This window comes from Notolepis coatsorum, assembly GCF_963971535.1.
Source record: "Notolepis coatsorum genome assembly, chromosome: 8".
In the NCBI taxonomy this organism is placed as follows: Eukaryota; Metazoa; Chordata; class Actinopteri; order Aulopiformes; family Paralepididae; genus Notolepis; species Notolepis coatsorum.
In genome coordinates, this window is record NC_140172.1 from 125,402,696 (window position 1) to 125,429,202 (window position 26,507).

The 26,507-nt window shown below is 44.9% G+C and overlaps 1 protein-coding gene across 1 annotated transcript in view; it reads left to right on the top strand.

Moving 5' to 3' along the window:
• sh3pxd2b (SH3 and PX domains 2B) overlaps window positions 1-26,507 on the top strand; it is a 127,438-nt gene that overhangs the window by 30,735 nt on the left and 70,196 nt on the right. Inside the window, 2 exon segments of the mRNA XM_084320675.1 lie at window positions 10,191-10,196; window positions 10,198-10,267. Coding sequence (XP_084176801.1) covers window positions 10,191-10,196; window positions 10,198-10,267 — 76 coding nt within the window.

The window sequence follows — 26,507 nt, forward strand, 5'->3', positions numbered from 1 at the left end:
CATGCATGGCGGCACTTCTCATTAATGGTCAGTCCCGCTGACTGTAGATACTGAGGCTATACGATATGCTGATATGATAGCAACATGCAATAAAATGGTACACTAACATCCGAAGAATCGTCACTATATTATGTGATCGATATTTAGGCCTATTCGTAATACAGACCAGGGCTGGGAGTGGGAGGTATGCACTTATATTGTAAAACTCAAAAACACATGTCATATCACCGTGTAATTTGTACTGGAATCAAATGTAAGAAGAACGTCATGAAGTGATATGTTGGCCACATCACCCATCACCCTAATACAGACCTTTGTATGGTCTTTTTATCCTCCATTATGCCTTGTCTCCACTAGCCAGGGTTTAGCCGTGTTGTGGACTGTCTGGCACACAGTGAGCGTCTCCATTGTCTTTAGAACCTGGTGTGGGGGAGTCTCTCTTTTGTTTGTCCCAACAATATCTTAAATCTCACACCTTGATGAGAGCCAAAAGGGTGGTAAAGCAAAGCCCCCGCCCCCCTCTTGTCTTAAGTGTCCCGTGCTCTCCCTCAGGGTTCTCCTAGCTGGCCAGGATGAGAGCACTCCTCTTAGCCCAAGCTCATTTAAGAGTGTCCTGTAGTTTATTCCACCTTTGCGGGGCATAAAAACTAAAAGCACTCTCTCCTGCCTCGGTGTTCACTCGAGGAGCATCCAGGCAAACGAGAGCTTGTGAGCGAGTATGTTGTTCCATGACCCTATAAGTCAGCAGTGAGCACAGGTACCGGGGGAGTTTACATAAAGTACATGTAGATTAAATTGGACAACCTTGTGTCCTTAAATTCATTTAGTGTTCTTATTGAAAACATGCTATGTATGTATGGACTGTGCATGCTTCTCTTAGCTGTTAACTTAATGTAAATGATTATCTTGATTTTCTTTCTCCCTGCAATTCATTATTTAACGATGCATGCATGTATGTATGTATGTATGTATGTATGTATGTATGTATGTATGTATGTATGTATGTATGTATGTATGTATGTATGTATGTATGTATGTATGTATGTATGTATGTATGTATGTATGTATGTATGTATGTATGTATGTATGTATGTATGTATGTATGTATATATGTATGTATGTATGTATATGTATGTATGTATGTATGTGTATATGTATGTATGTATGTATGTATGTATGTATGTATGTATGTATGTATGTATGTATGTATGTATGTATGTATGTATGTATGTATGTATGTATGTATGTATGTATGTATGTACCTATGTATACTATATGCAATGTGTGTTCTATGTCCAAATCCTGTAATCAGGGTGATGTTGAAAAAGAGAGCTTGCTCTCAACTGTCTCAACTGTCTTCCCTGTATAAATAAAGGTTTAAATTTTTTTTGTCACTATCAAACCTATATTGATCATGAAGATCCGTCTACGACCATATTTGATGAGTCCGGTTCCACCACACTGGTCAGACCTGGCTGGACCCCGGCTGAGACGGCCACCTCTCACAACCTGGCCAGTGTTGTGCAATATTTTAAAGGAGCCAAGACAGTGAACTGTAGCAATTCAGATATTAGTTTATTTTCTGTGGCCACAGATAAGTATCCTGAGTTTACAATCAGAGACGAGTGAAACACGAGCATCTGACCAGAAAAGTGAGTGCAAGCTCTGGTCAGACTTACAATAAATTATACACAGTTTGACATGACGACAAAAGATGACAAATGAATAACAGATATGACAAGAAAGGAAAACAAAGATGAGATTAGTAGTGGTTTTGTCGTATCTGACACAAGATTGATGGACAACAAGAAAAGAACAAGATGTGATTTTCATGGACATGTCATATCTAAGTCAAGCTGTCCTGACCCTTACGTTGTTTTAAGAACACCGTCAGACTGTCGCCTAGTGTCTGAAAATGTTTGTTAAAGCTTTGTACAGAGAAATATGTATTTAACAGACAAAGCTGACCGGGACTGATGTATCTTCATGGTTCAGCTTGTGTACCACCCTGGTGGTGGGAATTTTGAAAGGTTGCCTAGCAACCGGCGTATTTACAATAAACGCAAGGGAGTAGGGCTGGGCGATATGGCCTCTAAATGATATCACAATATTTTTTGGCTATGTCACGATACACGATATACGTCACAATATTTTGACATTTCCTCTAAAGCACTTAAAAATGCTTGATTTAACTCTTTGAAGCATACAGTCTCGCCAACATGACGATTAAAATAGTCCCTGCAACATTATGTCTGCATTAAACCATAAAGATGCTTTTCAAAAATTATTTAATTAAAAGTTTCTAAAAATCTAAAAGAGTAGTCTACAGACAAACTAATACAGAAACAAATGTATTAAAATCTAAGACAATTTATATAAAAACTCTTGGGTGCCTAAGACTTTTGCACAGTACTGTGTTTTCTATCCACTTTAGCCAAAAATACACACACACTACTCTGAGAAAATAATAATAATTTTTATTATCAGCAATGTTATAACATCATACTGGTAAACAAAACACTGTAAAGGTGTCTGTGCATCATCATCATCATATTTACTTTTTAATTGCATGAAACATGAAGTATTCTCTTATGCCGCTTTTCCACGGCCTGCATGGTACCTACTCGACTCGGTAGTACCCCCCATATATAGATATAAAGACAGTACCCCCCCCCCCATCAGTGTAGCTGGGGAACCATGACGTCATCTTCAACGCGACGATGCTAGCTATCAAGCTATGAATCCAGTGCCTTATTAGCCTTATTTATGCTAGCCGCAATGCTAACGGTTAGAACGCGAGGCTACTACCAGTTAATCCGCCTCTCCGTTTTCTGGGTGTGTTTGTGTGCATGCGTGTATGTGCGTGTAAGTTGGGGCGAGTGTGTGGCTGTGAATTTTTTCTTCTGTGAGGGAGAGACGAGAGTAAAGCGCTCCGCCAAAGTAACTCGTCTCATCTCAGCCGCGGCAGCTTAGAAACTGACATGAGGGATTGTGAGAAACATCATAATATCCACGATATGCTTAAAAAGTGTATCGTTAATGAACTGTTCAAGTTTCAAGTTTCTTTAATAGTTGTCATACAGAAGTACAGAATACTTTTATACAAAATGCTTCTTACTGTTACGCTCCAGAGACTGTGCTAGACAAGATAAGTATGAAATAAAATAGTATAGCATGTAAATTAGAAGTAAAAAAGAGGTCACAGTGTTCAGTATAGACATATGTACAATGTTCGATGCAGAATAGAAGTAACTGAGTTACCATATAATATACAATATACTATGCAGTGTACTAATATACAATACTTTATAGTGCAAAGCAGAAATGAGATGAGGTACAATTTAGGTACAATTTACAGTAAGGTGTACGAGTTGTAGTGCAAATCCTTTATCAATAAATATAAAGTGTGTTTAGGTGATCTAAAGTGTGGAGAGTGGGTGCTGCAGTGTGTTGTTTGTTTAAAGTGAGTGTGTGCGTGTGGGTGTGTGTGCTGTGTGCATTTGATGGTTGTTGTATAGTGTTTATTGTTCATTGAGCAGCCTGATGGCCTGGGGATATAAGCTTCTTCTGTGTCTTTTTGTGCTCGCCTTGAGACTCCGGCAGCAGTTCAAAGAGGCAGTTGTTCGGGTGGCTGGAGTCCTTGATGATTATCTTAGCCTTACCCCTGCACCGCTTGTTGTAAATGTTCTGGAGGGTGGGGAGCCCCCCTCCAATTGTGCGTTCGGCTGAACGTGTCACTCTCTGTAGTCTGCTTCGGTCTTGTGCAGTGCTATTCCCAAACCAGGAGGTGATGTTGCCAGTCAGGATGCTCTCTATTGTACATGAGTAGAAGTTCTTAAGGATCTTCTGACTGACTTGGAACTTCCTTAGGCGCCTGAGGAAGTAGAGGCGTTGTCGTGCCTTCTTCACAACACTGTCAATGTGTGTGGTCCATGTCAAGTCCTCGGATATGTGGGCTCCGAGGTACTTAAAACTGTTCACTCTCTCAACCGGTGCCCCGTCGATGCTGAGGGGGCTGTAGTCCTTGACCCCCGACCTCCTAAAGTCCACAATCATCTCTTTTGTTTTGCTGACGTTCAGGGAGAGGCTGTTCTCCTGGCACCATCCCGCCAGGACCTCTACCTCTTCCAGGTAGGCCCTCTCGTTGTTTGCAGAGATCAGGCCCACCACTACTGTGTCGTCAGCAAATTTGATGATTGTGTTGTTACTCCGCTGAGCCACACAGTCATGTGTGTACTATTTATTTAATATTGTCATATCGCCCAGCCCTACAACGGAGACACAAACCCAACCATATCGTGCCATGCTAGACCACAACATAGCTATTGGAGACAAGGCAGACCCACTCATCCTGTATTCTAAACTGCCCGTATGCAAAGATCTTCAAATGCAAATAGCACAAAATGGCCCAGGAATGGACATTTTGCTGATACAGACCACCAATCAATGAATAAGAAAAGCATACAATCGTATATTGATTTAATAACCCCCCCACACACACATACACACATAGATACTTACATTAAAGGTGCTGTAAGTGGTATTTTTTGGTTTGTTAAAATAAGTGGTCTAGATGTTAAAATAATAGCTCTACATTCCTACACCCATCACTGATATGGATTGTCAGGTCAGTAACATGGGTCTCCCAGTCCCTCCACTCTGTAGTAAAGTACATTTTCAAAATAAAATGTCTGGTATCCTGTTCCCACTTTATCCAACCAGGAGAGAGAACTCCACACTCCAAAAACGGCAAAAATAAGAAATAAAAACTAGTTTTTAAATACCACGTACAGCACCTTTAAATTATTTAAATATGAAATCCCAGACACACGATACATCGCTAGACAACAAATGCATGTCAAATTCCACCATACTGACCACATTCCAAGCCTGTACTTTTCTTTGAATTATCGTCACTCCGGTTCACTGTTTTTTTTAATAATGGAGATGGGAATTGAAGGAACAATCACAGTTTATCCTGGAGACCATTTGAATTAGTTTGGGTCCTACGGGGAACCTCTTTGGAGCGCAGCCGTGACGGATACTGTTCTGTCTGGTTCACTCCGAACAGGAGCCAGGCAGAGAGTGGCGTAACTCTCTGGTTTCTGGACGGTGTCCTGGAAGGCACATATTTAGGCGTCCCCCTTGACGCTCCCTAACAACGTGTGTCCCGGCGGAGGAATCGTAGCTCTTTGATTTAAAACGGCAAGCCTCCCTTTTGTGCAGGGCGCGGCGTGAAAGGGATTTCAAAATGAATCTCAAAAGACGGTCGTCATCCCAAAGACTTTCTTCATTTCACTCTTCATTTGAAGCTGTTCAGCAGCAGCAGCTGATTGATTGATTGATTGATTGATTGATTGCAAACTGTATTAACAGATTGCAGAATGGGCACAATACAGTACAGCTCAATACTAACAACTGCTAAGAGGATGAAGACCAGAAAAATACTTTTCGTCTTGTTTACATAAGGGTCCTCCATTTTCAATTCATCAAGACATTTATGGCATACAAGATACAAGACATACAAATATACAGTACTATGTAAGATAAGATTGCATGTTCTTTCTTATCGCCTCCAGATGTATTTTAAACCCTTAAAATAGCTTCTATATTGAATAGCAATTTGTATTTTTCCACCAAATTGTTCAATAAACGACTGAAAATAGCTTAGCGACATCTCTACACCTTTACCCTCATTGAGAATGCAAGGATCTCTGAACTATGAATATGCAAATTGCGCAACAAGCACCCGTTGATGTTTACCAGGAATTCCAAGTCGGCAGCTTGTATTCTTTCATGTCAACACCGACTCAGCCGTCTGTGTATGCTGAAGCTAAAGGTGTCACATTGCCACATATCGGACCGTGATAGGTTCGACCGATTAGTGACATCAAACATGCGACTCAGATTTCAGAATGTGAACAAGGCGCTCTGGTGATATGTTCTCCACGAATAACAAACTGTATAGTCAAAGTAGGTAAGGGATATGTACAGATTAGGGGTGGAACGGTTCACAAAATCGACGGTTCGGTTCGTATCACGGTTTTGGGCTAGCGGTTTTCGGTTCGGTTCGATGTACGTTTTTTTTTTTTTTTTTTTAATGTAACACTAAAAAATCTAAACATGCTTCTCATTTATATATAAAAAAAAAGTTTACAGTGTTTACAGCCTTAAATGATGTTTGGCACACAAAGACCGAACTGACTGAAAAATATAGGCTACATTTGTCAAAGTATTAACTTAGTGCAAACAAACAATATGCTCAGCCAGCACTAGACTTTCCTTTCTTTAATATAAACACAAAAAAACAATGTCAACTATGTTTAAATTCCCTGATTGTCAGTTCTTAATGGAAAGATTAGTTTTCCGCTTGAAATTAAAGTGCAGTATTTGAAATACAATGAAAGGAATATGGCTGGATTTCTTATCAAAGGGAAACGTGTCACTGTTATTTAAAATAAATAAATAAACAAATTAGAAGGCCATCAATATAAATTGCAGCATACACATCAAACTAACACACACACACTGTACTTTTTCAAAACAACACTGCTCTGTTCATTCTATTTTTAAAATACGTACATTATCTGTCTACATTTATTTAGACTAACATTATTTAAATATTGAGTGCAACAGTGGTGGATTCACGTAATTCGGTGAGTTGGAACTATGGGTTGGGGGACCGCATGGACATTTTAGCGTCACGGACCTTCTCGACTCTTAACGTTACCGGAGTTGAAAACATGCAGTGGAAAAGCGACAATAGTCCCGGGTTGGAGTTAGTAAACACAGTTGTATGTTAGCCTTCTTGGATGTTGAATAAACACTACCATAGTTAAAACGTGCGTTGTGTTGTACAAACTGCTAACGTTATCGCAAGATGTGTGTAGGTAGGCCTATGTAATGTTAATGGCTATGTTTTTAAAGTCGTAATGAAGATTGATTTATATTGCGCTTGCCATTTACACAAACTGACTAGCACCTGCAGTGCTGCTGCTGCCTCTGTGCCAAATTAAGTTTTTATTTCTTTTATTTGCGCATCCCCTGAACCGTACAATACACAGACGCCCCGAACCGTGGAGGTCGTGCCGAACGGTGTACGGTTCGAATGCGTATCGTTCCACCCCTAGATGATTTATTATGATTACTATGATTACAGTGTAGGGCAGTTGTAGACAGTGAAAGCAGTAGGTAGGTATAAATTGAGTATAGAGGCAACAAAGTTCAAGTTGGTACAGTATGGGTAACAGAGTTCAGAGTTCATATGGTCTGAGGTATTCATCTCTCTGACTCCGACCAGCATTGTATTTGTGTGGCGGCACCGCGCTCACTTCTGAGGACGATACTGTGCTAGAAAGTCTGTGGCCGCGAGGAGGTGCGTCTATATGCAATAAATAAATAAATATATATATTGTGACGAGCCTTGTGGTGTTCAGGCTTGACACGGACTAAAACAAACTATTCCAATGTCCACACAAGTGCAATTTTGTCAAGGTTTGTCTTCCGGTCCAGGGTCAGTTTCACAAGGGGTTGTCTCAGCCAGTCCAGGGTCCAGTACCACAAACACCTACTCACCACCTCTCCTTCAAACTACCTCTCACCTCACAAACTATATCTCACACTCTCCACGATCTCTACTCCTTCCTCACCTCCACTCAACTTCCCTCTGTCTCTCCTATTACTTTATGCCGGGTGTGTCTCTGTGTGTGTGTGTATGTGTGTGATCACGTGGGTGCACAGGTGTATTCTATCAGTCCCCAATCAACTCCTCATTCTCTCCTCTGCCCGTGGCAATAGTATCTCCTTTCCTCCACGTAACCATGTGATTAGGGATGATATCTGCCACAATATGTACGGTATATACAGCATTATTGTACATGAGTTATATGCAGGTGTATAAGTAGGTATGTAGAAGGATTACTGTATATGCAGGTATATTTAGACATTGTGGTACAGAGTTCAGGGAGATGACAGCTGAGGCAAAGAAGCTGTTCCTGAGTCTGCTTGACTTGGAGCGTAGGAGGGCAAACAGTCCATGATTGGGATGAGAGAGGTGTCCTTGACAATGCTGCGTGCCTTCGTCAGACACCGTTTGTGATGAATACACTCAATTGCAGGGATTGATGTACCGGTGATGCATCGGTCGGTTTTCACCACGTCCGTTGCCGTACCAGACTGTGATGCAGTTGACCAGAATCTGAGGAGACAGGTGGGCTTTCCTCAGTCTCCTCGGGAAGAACAGGCACTGGTGAGCCTTCGTGAACAGTGATGAGGTGTTGAGGGTCCAAGAGAGGGATTTGAAGCTGGAGACACGCTTGACCTCCTTGCTATGGACGGGGGCGTGCGCTGGCTCTAGTCCTCCTGAAGGCCACGATGAGCTCCTTGGTTTTCTTGGCGTTGAGGGCCAGGTGGTTGTCGGCGCACCACAACACCAGGTGCTTGGACCTCCTCCCTGTAAGCCGAACCATCGTTGTTTTTGATGAGGCCCACCACCGTCATGTCATCTGACTGCAAACTTGATCATGGTGTTGGACCGGTGCCATGGATAGAAGTCGTGACAATGTAATTGAGTGGTGGGGATCTGCCATACAGGGATCCATATACTCTTAAAAAGATGTGTTGACATAACACAAGTTGTGTAGGCTACTCCCCAACTAAACCCATTCGGGAGCCAAGCAATCGTCTCGCTCCAAACGGGCACGCCCAGGAGGGGCAACGCACTAGTAATTTTAACATTTACAGTAGGTGTTGTAGGGCTTAGTTGAGGACGACACCACCCTGTGTTATTTCAGTTGTTGAGCTGAGATGTAATAGCATGATTTCTGCATACGGCCTGCAGGCAACTTGTTGTGTGGTGAGCGTGTAATGGATTACTCAGCGTGTAATGGATTACTCAGCTGAGCGCAGTGACGGCACGCTTAGATGTGCAATATGTCCGCAGTAAAAGATAGCGATAAAGATAGGAGAGACATGGAAAGAGAGAGTTGGTCTTCATGCCCAGGTGCCATTTTATTGGCCCACAGCCGTTTATACATGTGCACGTGCGCACACACACACACACGCACACGCACACGCACACACTCACACGCACACACACACATTTTATTGGAAGATGCAGGGAAAGAAACTTGAAATGATGTGTGATCAGAGAGACCTACTGTAGATATACTAACGAAGGAGAGAGACAGAGAGACCAATTATACAGTGGGGGAGATAAAAAGACCAAGTGATACACAGAGAGAGAGAGAGAGAGAGAGAGAGAGAGAGAGAGAGAGAGAGAGAGAGAGAGAGAGAGAGAGAGAGAGAGAGAGAGAGAGAGAGAGAGAGAGAGAGAGAGATAGGCCAAGTGATGCAGTGAGTGAGAGAGAGAGAGAGAGAGAGATCACGGAGAGAGAGAGAGATATAGGGTGAGAGAGAGAGAGAGAGAGAGAGAGGGAGAGAGAGAGAGAGAGATGAGAGAGGAGAGAGAGAGAGAGAGAGAGAGAGTAGGGGGGAGAGAGAAATGTTCCACTATGTCAGTGGGGCGTAGTGCTGGTAACAGGAGCAGAGAAGCATATGGTCACAACAGTCTAATCGCTGGCAGACCTCCTTCTCCTCCTAGGAACTGCTGAGTAGGAAAAATGTGAAGCCTCTGTTCGGCCCTAGTCATGCTGTGTGTGTGTGTGTGTGTGTGTGGTGTGTGGTGTGTGTGTGTATGTGTGTGTGTGTGTGTGTGTGTGTGTGTGTGTGTGTGTGTGTGTGTGTGCGTGTGGTGTGTGTGTGTGTGTGTGTGTGTGTGTGTGTGTGTGTGTGTGTGTGTGTGTGTGTGTGTGTGTGTGTGTGTGTGAAATTGTCATCTATGATGATAACATGTGTCCATGTGTGTGTCATTGCATCTATTTTGCACCCCCATTATTTATGTCCTATCTATGCAAACATTTCTACGTGGACATAAATATATATATATATTATATATGTGTGTGTGTGTGTGTGTGTGTGTGTGTTTACATACTGTACATATTTGTGTTCGTCCACTTGTGTATTTTGTATCCTGTGTGTGTGTGTGTGCGTGTGAGAGAGTGAGAGACCGAGAGGGGGGGGATCATACACTACACAATTTTATTTCTGTAGTGTAATATGATCTTAGGCGCATGCGTGTGCGTGACTACAGTGTGTTGGTTAATTATTCACTAGTTTCCACGTTGTTTCAGATGGAGGTTGTTGGATAAATTCCCGGTGGAAGGAGGCCAGAAAGACCCCAAGCGCAGAATCATTCCATTCCTACCAGGTGAGAGTTACACACAAACACACACAAATAAAATGCTCACTCTCATCTGCCCCCTCACTCTCATCTACCCCCTCACTCTCATCTACCCCTCACTCTCATCTGCCCCCTCACTCTCATCTACCCCTCACTCTCATCTACCCCCTCACTCTCATCTACCCCCTCACTCTCATCTGCCCCCTCATTCTCATCTGCCCCCTCACTCTCATCTACCCCTCACTCTCATCTGCCCCCTCACTCTCATCTGCCCCTCACTCTCATCTACCCCTCACTCTCATCTGCCCCCTCACTCTCATCTACCCCTCACTCTCATCTACCCCCTCACTCTCATCTGCCCCCTCACTCTCATCTGCCCCCTCACTCTCATCTACCCCTCACTCTCATCTACCCCCTCACTCTCATCTGCCCCCTCATTCTCATCTGCCCCCTCACTCTCATCTACCCCCTCACTCTCATCTGCCCCCTCACTCTCATCTACCCCCTCACTCTCATCTACCCCCTCACTCTCATCTACCCCTCACTCTCATCTGCCCCCTCACTCTCATCTGCCCCCTCACTCTCATCTGCCCCCTCACTCACATCTACCCCCTCACTCTCATCTGCCCCTCACTCACATCTGCCCCCTCACTCTCATCTACCCCCTCACTCTCATCTACCCCTCACTCTCATCTGCCCCCTCACTCACATCTACCCCTCACTCACATCTACCCCCTCACTCTCATCTACCCCCTCACTCACATCTGCCCCCTCACTCTCATCTACCCCTCACTCTCATCTGCCCCCTCACTCTCATCTACCCCTCACTCTCATCTACCCCTCACTCTCATCTGCCCCCTCACTCACATCTACCCCCTCACTCACATCTACCCCTCACTCACATCTGCCCCCTCGCTCACATCTGCCCCCTCACTCTCATCTGCCCCCTCACTCTCATCTGCCCCCTCACTCTCATCTACCCCCTCACTCTCATCTACCCCTCACTCTCATCTACCCCTCACTCTCATCTACCCCCTCACTCACATCTGCCCCCTCACTCTCATCTGCCCCTCACTCACATCTGCCCCCTCACTCTCATCTACCCCCTCACTCTCATCTACCCCCTCACTCTCATCTACCCCTCACTCTCATCTGCCCCCTCACTCTCATCTACCCCTCACTCTCATCTACCCCTCACTCTCATCTGCCCCCTCACTCACATCTGCCCCCTCACTCTCATCTACCCCCTCACTCTCATCTACCCCCTCACTCTCATCTGCCCCCTCACTCTCATCTACCCCCTCACTCACATCTGCCCCCTCACTCTCATCTACCCCCTCACTCTCATCTACCCCCTCACTCTCATCTGCCCCCTCACTCTCATCTGCCCCCTCACTCTCATCTGCCCCCTCACTCACATCTGCCCCCTCACTCTCATCTACCCCCTCACTCTCATCTGCCCCCTCACTCTCATCTACCCCCTCACTCTCATCTACCCCCTCACTCTCATCTGCCCCCTCACTCTCATCTACCCCCTCACTCTCATCTACCCCCTCACTCTCATCTGCCCCCTCACTCTCATCTGCCCCCTCACTCTCATCTGCCCCCTCACTCTCATCTGCCCCCTCACTCTCATCTACCCCCTCACTCTCATCTACCCCCTCACTCTCATCTACCCCCTCACTCTCATCTGCCCCCTCACTCTCATCTACCCCTCACTCTCATCTGCCCCCTCACTCTCATCTACCCCTCACTCTCATCTGCCCCTCACTCTCATCTACCCCCTCACTCTCATCTACCCCCTCACTCTCATCTGCCCCCTCGCTCTCATCTGCCCCCTCACTCTCATCTACCCCTCACTCTCATCTGCCCCCTCACTCTCATCTACCCCTCACTCTCATCTGCCCCCTCACTCTCATCTACCCCTCACTCTCATCTACCCCCTCACTCTCATCTACCCCCTCACTCTCATCTACCCCTCGCTCACATCTACCCCCTCACTCACATCTACCCCCTCACTCTCATCTACCCCCTCACTCTCATCTACCCCTCACTCTCATCTACCCCCTCACTCTCATCTACCCCCTCACTCTCATCTACCCCTCGCTCACATCTACCCCCTCACTCTCATCTACCCCCTCACTCTCATCTACCCCCTCACTCTCATCTGCCCCCTCACTCTCATCTACCCCCTCACTCTCATCTACCCCCTCACTCTCATCTGCCCCCTCACTCTCATCTACCCCCTCACTCTCATCTACCCCCTCACTCTCATCTACCCCTCACTCTCATCTGCCCCCTCACTCTCATCTACCCCCTCACTCTCATCTACCCCTCACTCTCATCTGCCCCCTCACTCTCATCTACCCCCTCACTCTCATCTACCCCCTCACTCTCATCTACCCCCTCACTCTCATCTACCCCTCACTCTCATCTGCCCCCTCACTCTCATCTGCCCCCTCACTCTCATCTACCCCCTCACTCTCATCTACCCCCTCACTCTCATCTGCCCCCTCACTCTCATCTACCCCTCACTCTCATCTGCCCCCTCACTCTCATCTGCCCCCTCGCTCTCATCTGCCCCTCACTCTCATCTACCCCCTCACTCTCATCTACCCCTCACTCTCATCTACCCCTCACTCTCATCTACCCCCTCACTCTCATCTGCCCCCTCACTCTCATCTGCCCCCTCGCTCTCATCTGCCCCCTCACTCTCATCTGCCCCCTCGCTCACATCTGCCCCTCACTCTCATCTGCCCCCTCGCTCTCATCTGCCCCCTCACTCTCATCTACCCCTCACTCTCATCTACCCCCTCACTCTCATCTGCCCCCTCACTCTCATCTACCCCTCACTCTCATCTACCCCTCACTCACATCTACCCCCTCACTCACATCTACCCCCTCACTCTCATCTACCCCTCACTCTCATCTACCCCTCACTCTCATCTACCCCCTCACTCTCATCTACCCCCTCACTCTCATCTACCCCCTCACTCTCATCTACCCCCTCACTCTCATCTGCCCCCTCACTCTCATCTACCCCCTCCCTCTCATCTACCCCCTCACTCTCATCTACCCCCTCACTCTCATCTACCCCCTCACTCTCATCTACCCCCTCACTCTCATCTACCCCCTCACTCTCATCTACCCCTCACTCACATCTACCCCCTCACTCTCATCTGCCCCCTCACTCTCATCTACCCCCTCACTCACATCTACCCCTCACTCTCATCTGCCCCCTCACTCTCATCTGCCCCCTCACTCTCATCTGCCCCCTCACTCTCATCTACCCCCTCACTCTCATCTGCCCCCTCACTCTCATCTGCCCCCTCACTCTCATCTACCCCCTCACTCTCATCTACCCCCTCACTCTCATCTACCCCTCACTCTCATCTACCCCCTCACTCTCATCTACCCCTCACTCTCATCTACCCCCTCACTCTCATCTACCCCTCACTCTCATCTACCCCCTCACTCTCATCTGCCCCTCACTCTCATCTACCCCCTCACTCTCATCTGCCCCCTCACTCTCATCTACCCCCTCACTCTCATCTGCCCCCTCACTCTCATCTACCCCCTCACTCTCATCTGCCCCTCACTCTCATCTACCCCCTCACTCTCATCTACCCCCTCACTCTCATCTGCCCCCTCACTCTCATCTGCCCCTCACTCTCATCTACCCCCTCACTCTCATCTGCCCCCTCACTCTCATCTACCCCTCACTCTCATCTACCCCCTCACTCTCATCTACCCCCTCACTCACATCTACCCCCTCACTCACATCTACCCCCTCACTCACATCTACCCCTCACTCTCATCTGCCCCCTCACTCTCATCTACCCCTCACTCTCATCTACCCCCTCACTCTCATCTGCCCCTCCCTCACATCTACCCCCTCACTCACATCTGCCCCCTCCCTCACATCTACCCCTCACTCTCATCTGCCCCTCACTCTCATCTGCCCCCTCCCTCACATCTACCCCCTCACTCTCATCTGCCCCCTCACTCTCATCTACCCCTCACTCTCATCTACCCCTCACTCTCATCTACCCCTCACTCTCATCTACCCCCTCACTCTCATCTGCCCCCTCACTCTCATCTACCCCTCACTCTCACCTGCCCCCTCACTCTCATCTACCCCTCACTCACATCTACCCCCTCACTCTCATCTGCCCCCTCACTCTCATCTACCCCTCACTCTCATCTGCCCCTCACTCTCATCTACCCCCTCACTCTCATCTACCCCTCACTCTCATCTGCCCCCTCACTCTCATCTACCCCCTCACTCTCATCTACCCCTCACTCTCATCTACCCCTCACTCTCATCTACCCCTCACTCTCATCTGCCCCCTCACTCTCACCTACCCCCTCACTCTCATCTGCCCCCTCACTCACATCTACCCCCTCACTCTCATCTACCCCCTCACTTACATCTACCCCCTCACTCACATCTGCCCCCTCGCTCTCATCTACCCCTCACTCTCATCTGCCCCTCACTCTCATCTACCCCCTCACTCTCATCTGCCCCTCACTCTCATCTACCCCTCACTCTCATCTACCCCTCACTCTCATCTACCCCCTCACTCTCATCTACCCCCTCACTCTCATCTGCCCCCTCACTCTCATCTGCCCCTCACTCTCATCTACCCCTCACTCTCATCTACCCCTCACTCTCATCTACCCCCTCACTCTCATCTACCCCCTCACTCTCATCTGCCCCCTCACTCACATCTACCCCCTCACTCTCATCTACCCCCTCACTCTCATCTACCCCCTCACTCTCATCTGCCCCTCACTCTCATCTACCCCTCACTCTCATCTACCCCTCACTCTCATCTACCCCCTCACTCTCATCTACCCCCTCACTCTCATCTGCCCCCTCACTCTCATCTGCCCCCTCACTCTCATCTGCCCCTCACTCTCATCTGCCCCCTCACTCTCATCTGCCCCTCACTCTCATCTACCCCCTCACTCTCATCTGCCCCCTCACTCTCATCTGCCCCTCACTCTCATCTACCCCTCACTCCAGGGTTCGAAATTAACGGGGGCTTGGGGCATAATGCCCTTGAAAATGGACAAAATGCCCTCGAAAATCAGTTAAGGGGGGCACAAAATGCCCCCGACAGTTTACTAATTATATATATATATTTATCCGGTAATGGTGCGTCTGTGTATCGTACCGTTCAGATGACGCGCAAATAAAAAAAAATTCATTTGGCGGAGGTGAGCACTGGCTGCTGCAGCACTGCAGCTGAGCCAGGTGCTAGTCAGTTTGTGTACAAATGGCACGCACAATATAAATCAATCTTCATTACGACTTTAAAAACATAGCCATTAACATTACATAGGCATACACACATCTTGCCATAGCGTTAGCAGTTTGTACAAAACAACGCACGTTTTAACTATAGAATCAGCCCGCGAGGTAATACAGTCAACGAAATGTTACCGTAGCTACTAGCTAGCAGAGAAGGAAATGGGAGTCTGAGAGGCGGGGTGTTTAAAGACAATGATAGGCGTTTATTCAACATCCACGAAGGCTAACATACAACTGTGTTTTACTAACTCCAACCGGGACTATTGCCGCTTTCCCACTGCATGCCATCACCTCCTAACGTTACCGGAGCTACCGGAGCTGATAATAACATTGCCTGAGCTGAAGGTGCGTGACACTAAAATGTCCGTGGGGACCCGGCGCCAACCCATAGATAGTTCCAACTCACCGAATTACGTAATCCACCACAGTTGCACTCAATATTTAAATAATGTTAGTCTAAATAAATGTAGACAGATACATAATAATTTCAAGCAGAACACGAATATTTCCATTAAGAACTGACAATCAGGGAATTTAAACATGGTTGACATTGTTTTTTTGTGTTTATATTAAAGAAAGGAAAGTCTAGTGCTGGCTGAGCATATTGTTTGTTTGCACTAAGTTAATACTACAAATGTAGCCTATATTTTTCAGTCAGTTCGGTCTTTGTGTGCCAAACATTATTTAAGGCTGTAAACACTAACACTGTACACTTTTTTATTTTTTTTAATAAATGAGAAGCATGTTTAGATTTGAGTGTTAAATTTTTTTTTATAAAAATTTACGTATATCGAACCGAACTGAAAACCGTGACCCCAAAACCGTGATACGAACCGAACCGTCCATTTTGTGAACCGTCCCACCCCTACCGTTTATCATAAAAATTCAGTGCCCCCGAAATACAAAAAAAGCCCCCGAAAATCAATTAAGGGGGGGCAAAAAAAGCCCTTGAAAGAAAATGTTAATTTCTAACCCTGCCTCACTCTCATCTGCCCCCTCACTCTCATCTACCCCTCACTCTCATCTGCCCCCTCACTCTCATCTGCCCCCTCACTCTCATCTGCCCCCTCACTCTCATCTACCCCCTCACTCTCATCTGCCCCTCACTCTCATCTGCCCCTCACTCTCATCTGCCCCCTCACTCTCATCTGCCCCCTCACTCTCATCTGCCCCCTCACTCTCATCTGCCCCCTCACTCTCATCTGCCCCCTCGCTCTCATCTGCCCCCTCACTCTCATCTGCCCCCTCGCTCTCATCTGCCCCCTCACTCTCATCTGCCCCCTCACTCTCATCTGCCCCCTCACTCTCATCTGCCTCCTCACTCACATCTGCCCCCTCGCTCACATCTGCCCACCGCATTGAAATGTTGCGCTTGGGAAGAATGAAGCTTGGACTATGGGCTGATAATAACTACTGCTGAAGCACAGGCCTGCTGTCTCTCCTCGTGACCGCACGGTCTCCATCAACTCACATTTCAGTTTCCAATACAGTCCTGGAAAGATTAAAGGCCCAATCCATTATCCGAATGTAAACAACCGAATAGCACCCCCCCCCCCTGCCAGAAATATAAAATAGTAATTGAATGGGGCATATGTTTTCATTTTCATTGACTGAGGTCTTGATATGAGGATTAACATTTGGTTTTTAATTGCATTTGATGTATTTTGTGGCTGTAAAAGATTTGTTTACGTTGGTAATGTTACAGATGTTAGGATTTATAGTGGGTTAAAGGAACACGGCAACATTATGGGAAATGCGTGCACCATCTTCTCCAGAGTCAAACAAGAACATAGATACCAATGTTCCTCTGTGTTCAGTAGAAAGCTAGGCATAATAAAAAATTGGTTTCCTGTTGGTTGTCAGTTTGGCCATGGGTAGGTAGGGAATTTATTTAATTTTTTTATTTTATTCTTTCCCACGGCGACTATGGAAAGGGAATTTCTTTATTTAATTAAAATGTTCACAACAACATGGATGCATGTACTCTGCCAGCATGTTTAATATCCATAATACTAAATGTTTGACTAAGATTTCTATGAAACTTTATTTAAAAAAAAAATAATTTTTTTTTTTTTTTTTTTTTTACTCATAAAATATATTGGGTCGCACCTAAATCGGCAGGTCGGTCGGCAACCGGAAACCAGCTATTATTTTTGTTAGGCCCTATCGAGCTACAAACTAGCCTAGCTTAGCAAAAAGTAATGGAAGCGGATAGGGGCCACAAGCCTAGCTTGGTGTTTTTCGCCAACAGCTAAGCTCTTCCGCTTCCATTCCTGAAAATTTGACTAAGGCATATTCAGTTACAGAGAGGTAACTGGTATCTATCTTCTTGTCTGACTCTGGAGAAGACGGTAAGCACATTTGGCCTGTTCCTTTAACCCTTTCACTCCCGCACTACCATACCAAACGGTTAACCCTTTCACTGCAACAATAAACAGAAGGCTAACCCTTTCACTGCCGCACGACAGCCGGTTAACCCTTTCACTGACACACGACAGAAGGTTAACCCAACCACCGCGACCGTCGGTTGTGTGATAGTAAAGGGTTAACCATATGTCGTGTGGCAGTGAAAGGGTTAAGAAAGTTCCAAAAAGCGTGTTTTCCATCTACAGATCAAACTCTTGAAGAATGTGTGAATGCCGGTTTTAAATGGTCCATGGATTAGGGCTTTAAGAATCATTAAAGTTTGTTTTGAATAATGGGCTTTTGACCTACCTTTGACCCAAGACCCAAGTGAGTGTGATGTGAAAGTAATCCATTATAAGTTTGGGTTTTTATAAGACCTCACCCCAAAAGGTCCCAATGCAGCAGACCCCACCCAGGAGGAGGGGGTGTGATGGGGGGATGGGGGTGGGGCAGAGTGAGGCCAGTGTGAGGCCTGGAACTCATTGAGGGAACACATATGCGTATGCACACGCACAGACACACACATGCACATATGCATGCACGTACATAATATGTTCACGGACACACACGTGCACACACACACACACAAAGATAGAAAGAGAGAGAGAGGGGGGGGTGAGAGGGATAGAGAGAGAGGGAGAAACAGAGAGAGGGAGAGAGCACTCACTGTTGGAGACAATTATTGATTTCCTCTTTATTATATGCTGTAAACATCCCATTTAGCTAATATCTCTTTCTCTCTCTCTCTCTCTATATGTATTTATCTCACTCTCTTTCTCTCTATACCTCCCTATATCTATCTTCTCTCTCACATCTAATCACCAATCAACCAGTCAATAAATCAATCATTGTCAATAAAACCCTTTTTTTTTTACCCATATTAGACCCAGGTTAGACACATCCCAGACACACATACCCTCTCTCTCTCTCTCTCTCTCTCTCTCTCTCTCTCTCTCTCTCTCTCTCTCTCTCTCTCTCTCTCTCTCTCTCTCTCTCTCTCTCTCTCTCTAGCCCTACCTCTGAACTCTAGAATGTGGGTAGATTCATTCATTCCTTGCTATTATCGGTTACTGATTTTCCTTCCTCCTTCCTTTTTATCTGAATGAAAAGACAGAGAAGTGAGCGTCTGGACATTAGTTCAGGTGGTTCTCATTTGACTCCTACCTACTGTCGCTCCTTTCTCCTCCTCCTCCTCCTCCTCCACCCACGCGTCTGTCAGGGAGCGACAGGAAGTATGTTCTCCAGTAGCCGTTTGACACCCTGCTATGTATGTGTGTGTGTTTTTTTTTAACGTTTTTCCCCCCGGATCTCAAATACATAGCTTGCCAGTATTATCTCCTATAGTCATCGTTGGCCTTCTGTGTGCGGAACGGGCTTGTCTAGTGTTTATGTACGGTCTCTATATATATGTTTCCACTTTCCAGGAGATAGACTGAGCTCTTTGTACAGGACTCACTTAACACTAGACACTAACAGCTAAATAAAAATAGTTTTTAATTGTATGCTTCAGGCTGTAAAAGATGTGTTTACATTGCTAATGTCAAGGAGAAGCCGCCTATTCTCAGTCCTTGCCCCACACAATGGTGGAACGAACTACCCACCACAGTTAGGACAACCGAAACCCGTCCAATCTTTCGCCGTCGACTAAAGGCGCACTTCTTCAACCATTATGAGAGAGGGAACTGCACCCTGAGAGGGAGGTTTGCCCTGGGTGGGAGGTTCAAAGGGTCAAAGTGGGTATAAAACAGGACTGTCAAGTTTTAAACTGTGGATACCAAACAGAGAAGGTAAAGACGACTTTGAACTGTTGAACAGTAATCCAGAACTATTTTATTGCTCTTTATACACTGGCATGCAAATTTCTTGATTCTGATTGGCTGAAACAGTGAAGTTACTGGTTGTTATTTCGTATAACACACTCCACGTGACCCCAGAACCCGCCCACAGCCGTTCGTCTTTTCCGAATGAAACCAAGATGGCGGACAATAATCTTTATGAATGGATGTATTGATTTCGTCATAACGACTCATTCAAAAAAGATACACTCACCTGGAATATGTTAGTTGTTTACACAATGTTGGATTATGTAATTGGTTTGTCATGACCCATTGTGAAACAAAATATAAATCGCGAGGGGGGGGGTTCTGAGGCTGAGTGCTCTCTGTGTCGGTGTCCGTCGCGCAAAAGCTGGCTGGCACTGGCAGTCTCATTGTATAATATAAGTCTGGAAACGTATACAGCAGGAGAAGCCGGAGAAGGAAAAAAGACATGCTGACATTGACGAAAACGAACTTATCCTTGTACATTTTGATCTATGTACATGTATGATGTTACCCCGAATATGTAAAGCCGCGGGCACCGACACGATTCACACCAATCATTGTTTAAGAAGCACAGTGAAGTTACCGGTTGTTATTTGATTGATTGATTGATTGAACATTTTATTAACAGATTGCAGAATGGGTACAATACAGTACAACTCAATACACACAATTGTTAAGGGGATGCAGACCAGAGAAAGACTTTCGTCTTGTTTACATCAGGGTTCCCCATTTTCAATGCATCATAACATACATGACATACAGATAGACAGTACTGCTACATCTTGTTTAAGAAGCACAGTGAAGTTACCGGTTGTTATTTGATTGATTGATTGATTGAACATTTTATTAACAGATTGCAGAATGGGTACAATACAGTACAGCTCAATACACACAATTGTTAACACTTTGAATGCCAGCCACGCGTTTTGTCGTTAGTTCATGCCGACCGTTGAGTGGCGCCAACGCTATATAACGCTTGTTTGTCGTATTTTTTTTTATTGGCGATTTGAATTCATATTTCCTCAATCAAGCCTCAGGTTAGTGTTACAGACTCTCTCTGAGCTCAATTGGGAAGATACCGCCCCCTATCATCTCTCCCTGTGTAACTGCACCTCATTACTTTAGACTGATGGGGGGGGGGGCCAGTTTCCTCATTTTACTTTTCCGTCAAGCCAACTGAAGAATCCATTGTGATCGCCGGCCCGGAAAACGCGTGGATTATGTATTTACAGTACCCAACGCTGAATCAATAAACACGATCGATATTTGGAATGGCGATCAGGAATTGGAATAATCTTTTTGGATAACATCTGATTTGAGGTAAGGAATTTATTTGATCAGTCTTAGGATAATCTGAGCTTTTTTCACCTATATATCAGCGTTTGCCCTATGCATGTGTGTGTGTGTGTGTGTCTGTATGTGCGATCAGGAAATGAGAGAATCGATATTTCAGATCGCTTCTATAGCGTGCATACGTACACATATACTATTGATAATCTAGCGTTTATTTGAAAACGATTCATAAATAGGCCGAAAAATGACAACGTTTTTGTGTATGCCAGAATATTCCAGTAAATGCCGTTTATCACGGAATCTATATATTTTCCTTGAAAACGAGGGCTTTTCAAAATGCTATAAAACGGAAATTAAGCGATTAAAAAACAATCTGTTTCGACAATGTTGACTGCAAACAAGTCATTGATAAACGACGGGCAGATTAGACACATAGCCATAATTTAAGACAGAGATTATGCGTTCACAACGCTATCATTGAAGTGGGTGGTGGCATTTAACGGGGTAAGGCGCACCGCATGGCTGGTAATCAAAGTGTTAAGGGGATGCAGACGAGAGAAAGACTTTTGTCTTGTTTACATCAGGGTTCCCCATTTTCAATGCATCATAACATATATTATGACATACATGACCAGTGATGCCACAGATTACTTGTAAAAATAATCTGATTACTGATTACTGATTACTCCTTTAAAAAGTAATCTTGTTACTTTACTGATTACTTGATTATCAAAGTAACTTAGTTACTTTGAAAGTAACTAGGTTACGAAGTCGTGGTCGTCGTTGTCCCTGCTGCTGCCACAAGAATGACAACAGTTTTTTTTAATAATGCTTTATTGAAAGTGCATATGTCATAAATCATGATTGGCTGCTCAGACAGGTCATCATGAGACGTCATCAGCCATCAGGCCATACTCCAGTCTAGCTGACTGTACCCCTGGCTCTCTTATCATCAGCATTATGAGATAGTAACTAAATAGTAACTCACAGCCACTTGGAAAAGTAACTGTAATCAGATTACTGGCTTGTAAAAAGTAACAAGTTAGATTACTATTTACTGAAAAAAGTAATCAGATTACAGTAACTAGTTACTTAGTAACTAGTTACTGGCATCACTGTACATGACATACAGATAGACAGTACTGCTACATCTATACATTTATGACATACCAGATTTACAAATACAGTACTGTTTGTGATACAAGAAGAGTCTAAAAAAAAAGTATATACATTTGACGAAGAAACTGTACATTGGAGGAGGTTGGTAGGTAGGAGATTGGTAGGTGGGGTGGAGGGGGTGGTATAACGTATAACACACTCCACGTGACCCCAGAACCTCCATGTAAATAAACCATAATCACCCTACAAAAACAGTACTGTATTTGTAAATCTGGTATGTCATAAATGTATAGATGTAGCAGTACTGTCTATCTGTATGTCATGTATGTCTGTCCCTCTGCGATTTCACTGGATGTCCCCGACACAATGGAAGTATGGATATATTCGTAACGAATAATTAAAAAAAGATACAGTTAACTGGAATATGTTAGTTGTTTACACAATGTTGGATTATGTAATTGGTTTGTCATGACCCATTGTCAAAACAATAATACATTGCAGGATTTATATGAAGTTTGTTGTTAGATAGCATGCTTTGAAGCAACCTCTCTCCGCTTCTAGACACGGAGGCAACTTTTTATTTAATTTTTGGACCTACCTTTTCTGCGGATGGTTTTGTGAATAAATCTCCATTATGCTTCAATTACTGTGTGTTTATTCTATAGCAATAAGGTTGGGTGAATTCGGCCATTGTATAAAAGACATTACATCACTTGAAGTCGTGTGTTATACGAATTAGATCATGCCTAGGGGGGGTCTAACGACCCTCCGCTGTGCGTCGGGCCTAACAGTAAAAAATATATATATATTTGATCTATTCTATTCTACAATTTTATTGCACTGCACTATTGCACTATTTTACTCTGTCTATTTTATCTTACTCTTTTTATTATTGTCTATTTAAAACTGAATCAAACCATAAACAAGGTGGCCTGTTGGGATGTTAGATCCTAATGTAAACAACTGTGATTTTATATGTCTGCACTTTATGTGCTCATTTTATGCCTGTCTTTTTTCTGTTGTGAAGCACTTTGAGCTGCACTCCAAAACTACCATACATCAACATAATATATATAGCCTAAAAATAATCCAACTTTTCAAACTGAAAGAATGAGGCCATTTGATATCAGGCACATTATTTTGACAGTGACGGTTAGAGCTAGGAGATATTTTGGTACAGCAAAAGGGGAGGCATTGCTGATTTAAACATGCTTCTCATTTATTTGGTAAAAAAAAAGGTTTACCTTTAATAATGTTTGGCACACAAAGACCGAACTGACTGAAAAATATAGGCAACATTTGTCAAAGTATTAACTCGTCAATATACCCCCCTAACCCCACTAATCGAACTGGTGTCGTGGAGTCACTTCTCTGTGAGCGATTCCACGGTTAGCTTGCGGCTAACATTAGTTAGCTCGCGGCTAAAGTTAGTTAGCTCGTAGCTAACGTAACGTTATACACACATGCCCCGAATGCGTACCATTCGGTACAACCTCCACGGTTCGGGGCATGTGTGTATTGTTCGGTACATGGTTCGAATGCGTACCATTCCACCCCTACTCAACACTGAACATTGTTACTCAGCTGATAGAATTGTGCCCTTCCTGATGACTTGTCGTACAGAACTTGTAAGTCGCTTTGGATAAAAGCATCAGCTAAATGACTAAATGTAAATGTAAATGTAATGTTTGTAAACACTGGAGATAAACAGACCTATAAGTATATTTCAATTTACACTGGGTTGAGAAAGTTCCACACAGAGTATTTCCTACTCACAGCTCCAAGCCTTCAAGGTTGTATGTTAATATTATACCCCACACCGGCCTTCTTGCAGGCTGCGTTACAAACGGCAGGATGGTGCTGTGGCCGAGCCAAGCGATCTCAGATTAGTTCTTCTCTGAACCTGAAGATAAACATGATGGGGCCGGTTTGTACAGGAGGTTTGCCTTACAGCCAAGACCATATGGTGTTAGGAAACCTCCACACTGATGGCGCTAAAAAGGGCCACGGCCAGACCATGACCAGGGCCAGACCATGACCCGGGCCAGACCACGACCAGGGCCAGAACACGACCAGGGCCAGACCACGACCACAGACCACAACCAGGACCACGACCAGGGCCAGACCACGACCAGGGCCAGACCACGACCTGTCACTGCGAGGTTCGTTCTATCTGGTATCTTCGCGTCAGCAAAGTGGTCAGCCCATCTGCGTGTGGACATGTGCAGAATGTCTGCTGTTCCTTGCCAAGTGTCTTCACCCACGGCTCGGCTATTTGTATCCTAATAGAAATGTGATGAAAACCCCTTTCCTCCTGTCCGCATCCATTTTCTCTCCTCGATAGGTTGGCCAAACAATCTGAAATTGTTTATGGGTATTGAATGTTGGCATAGGCAGGGCTTGACAAAGCAGATTTAACATTTTCCCAAATCTTTGCCCAAGTATTTGGCAAGTCTGTGCAGAGCAGTGGCGGCTGGCCACTAGGGGCGCTCGGGCGCCGCCCCCCCTGGTTAACCCTGGTTAAAAGAGAGAAGAATAAGAAATATTTGTTTTTTGTTTTATAGCCCTATAAATAATATAAACATGTTTAAAATGAATAATATTTACTCATTTTAAGTATGTTTGTGTTTCCAATGCACAATATAACGTTAATATATCAAATATAAATAATAGTTTTCCTGAACAGGAAGTGACTCACTGTCTGATAGAGAATACGTTCCGTTACCGTAGCCGCATTTCTCCTAGCCGTATTTCTCTCAGGAAGTCTGAACGTAGGTGTGGTGCACGCATCTCAGGAAGTCTGAACGTAGGTGTGGTGCACGCATCTCATGAAGTCTGAACGTAGGTGTGGTGCGCGCATCTCAGGAAGTCTGAACGTAGGTGTGGCGCGCGCATCTCGGGAAGTCTGAACGTAGGTCTGGTACACGCATCCCCAAGTATGGCCTAGTGTATTCTAATTCTAATCCTTTCTCTCTCTCCCAGGTCACGCAAGTTGTTCAATACCCCTGGTCACTGCAAGCCTCTCTCTCTCTCTCTCTCTCTCTCTCTCTCTCTCTCTCTCTCTCTCCTCTCTCTCTCTCTCTCTCTCTCTGTCTTTTCTGTCCAACATTGAGAGTCTTTACTAAACTAAACTTCATATTGGAGGCACGGTGGCACAGTATTGCCTCACGGCAGGAAGGTCCTGGGTTCAGCCTTTCACATTCATCACAATTCTGTGCTGGCGGGAGTCACATGGAAGACAGCTGTGATGGAGGTGGTCAGTGGAGGGACAGTGAGGTGGTTACCTTATACTTATTTAGGGTTATACTTCTGTATAAGCAAAACTTGAGGGGACATATCATAACTGGTCTGTGTTTGAAAGCAAGTTGAAACAAATGGTGTCTGCAGCGTCAGAGAAAGATTAAGAGCCTTACAGAAGCTAAAAAAGCTTAAAGCAGCAAGTCTAAAGAAGTGAGAGACTCAAGCCGACAACGTGTGGCATCTTTGTTATTGTTGTTTTGTGCATACGGGTCAGTTCAGGACCGTGACCTGACCAGTTCACACTGGAATCTCAAAATAATGTGATCAGCCAAACGGATCTGAGCAATAAATCCCAATTCACCATATTCACACAGTGGCCATTTTGCTCTCATGTCATGCTCAGGTTGGGTTCCTTTCCACCCAAGGAACCCAACCTGAGCATGACATGAGAGCAAAATGGCCACTGTGTGAATTATGGTCAATTGAGCACTAAGGCTTGCAGTGTCAACATAGCCATAGCCTATTTATATCTATGTCATAGGTCGGCTAAACTTCTATTATTTTAGTTGAATCAACTCAATACAAGTTGTGTAAACATGAGATGTTGTATTTACACTCCCAATTGATTCAAGTAAAACAAATGTGTTTTTACAGTACTCTGGGAAGCACAGCATGTCGGTCCTGCGGAAGTCAATACAGACGCTTTCAAAGTGACCCAACATAACATTCTGAAAGGACCCACGTGTATTGTTGTAGTACTTGAGTACGACTCCTGGACTGATGTTCAGGACTCGTGACTCGGACATGGACTTTAACTCGAGCATTGACTGTATTCGGACTCGGAAGGTGCAGGCGAAGACTCTGACTTGTTCATTTATAAATACAGTTATTTTATTTAAAAACGAATTGTAATAGGCCCTAATTATCATTTGGCATACAATATTGATGGCTAGTGCATTTGTTTGGCTATTGTGTCACAAAGTAAATAAACTCCCTTTGAAACGGTGACCGCTGTGTCATTTATGTTTAATGTAGACCTTTTTTAATTTGTATGTCAGCTCTTTGACTG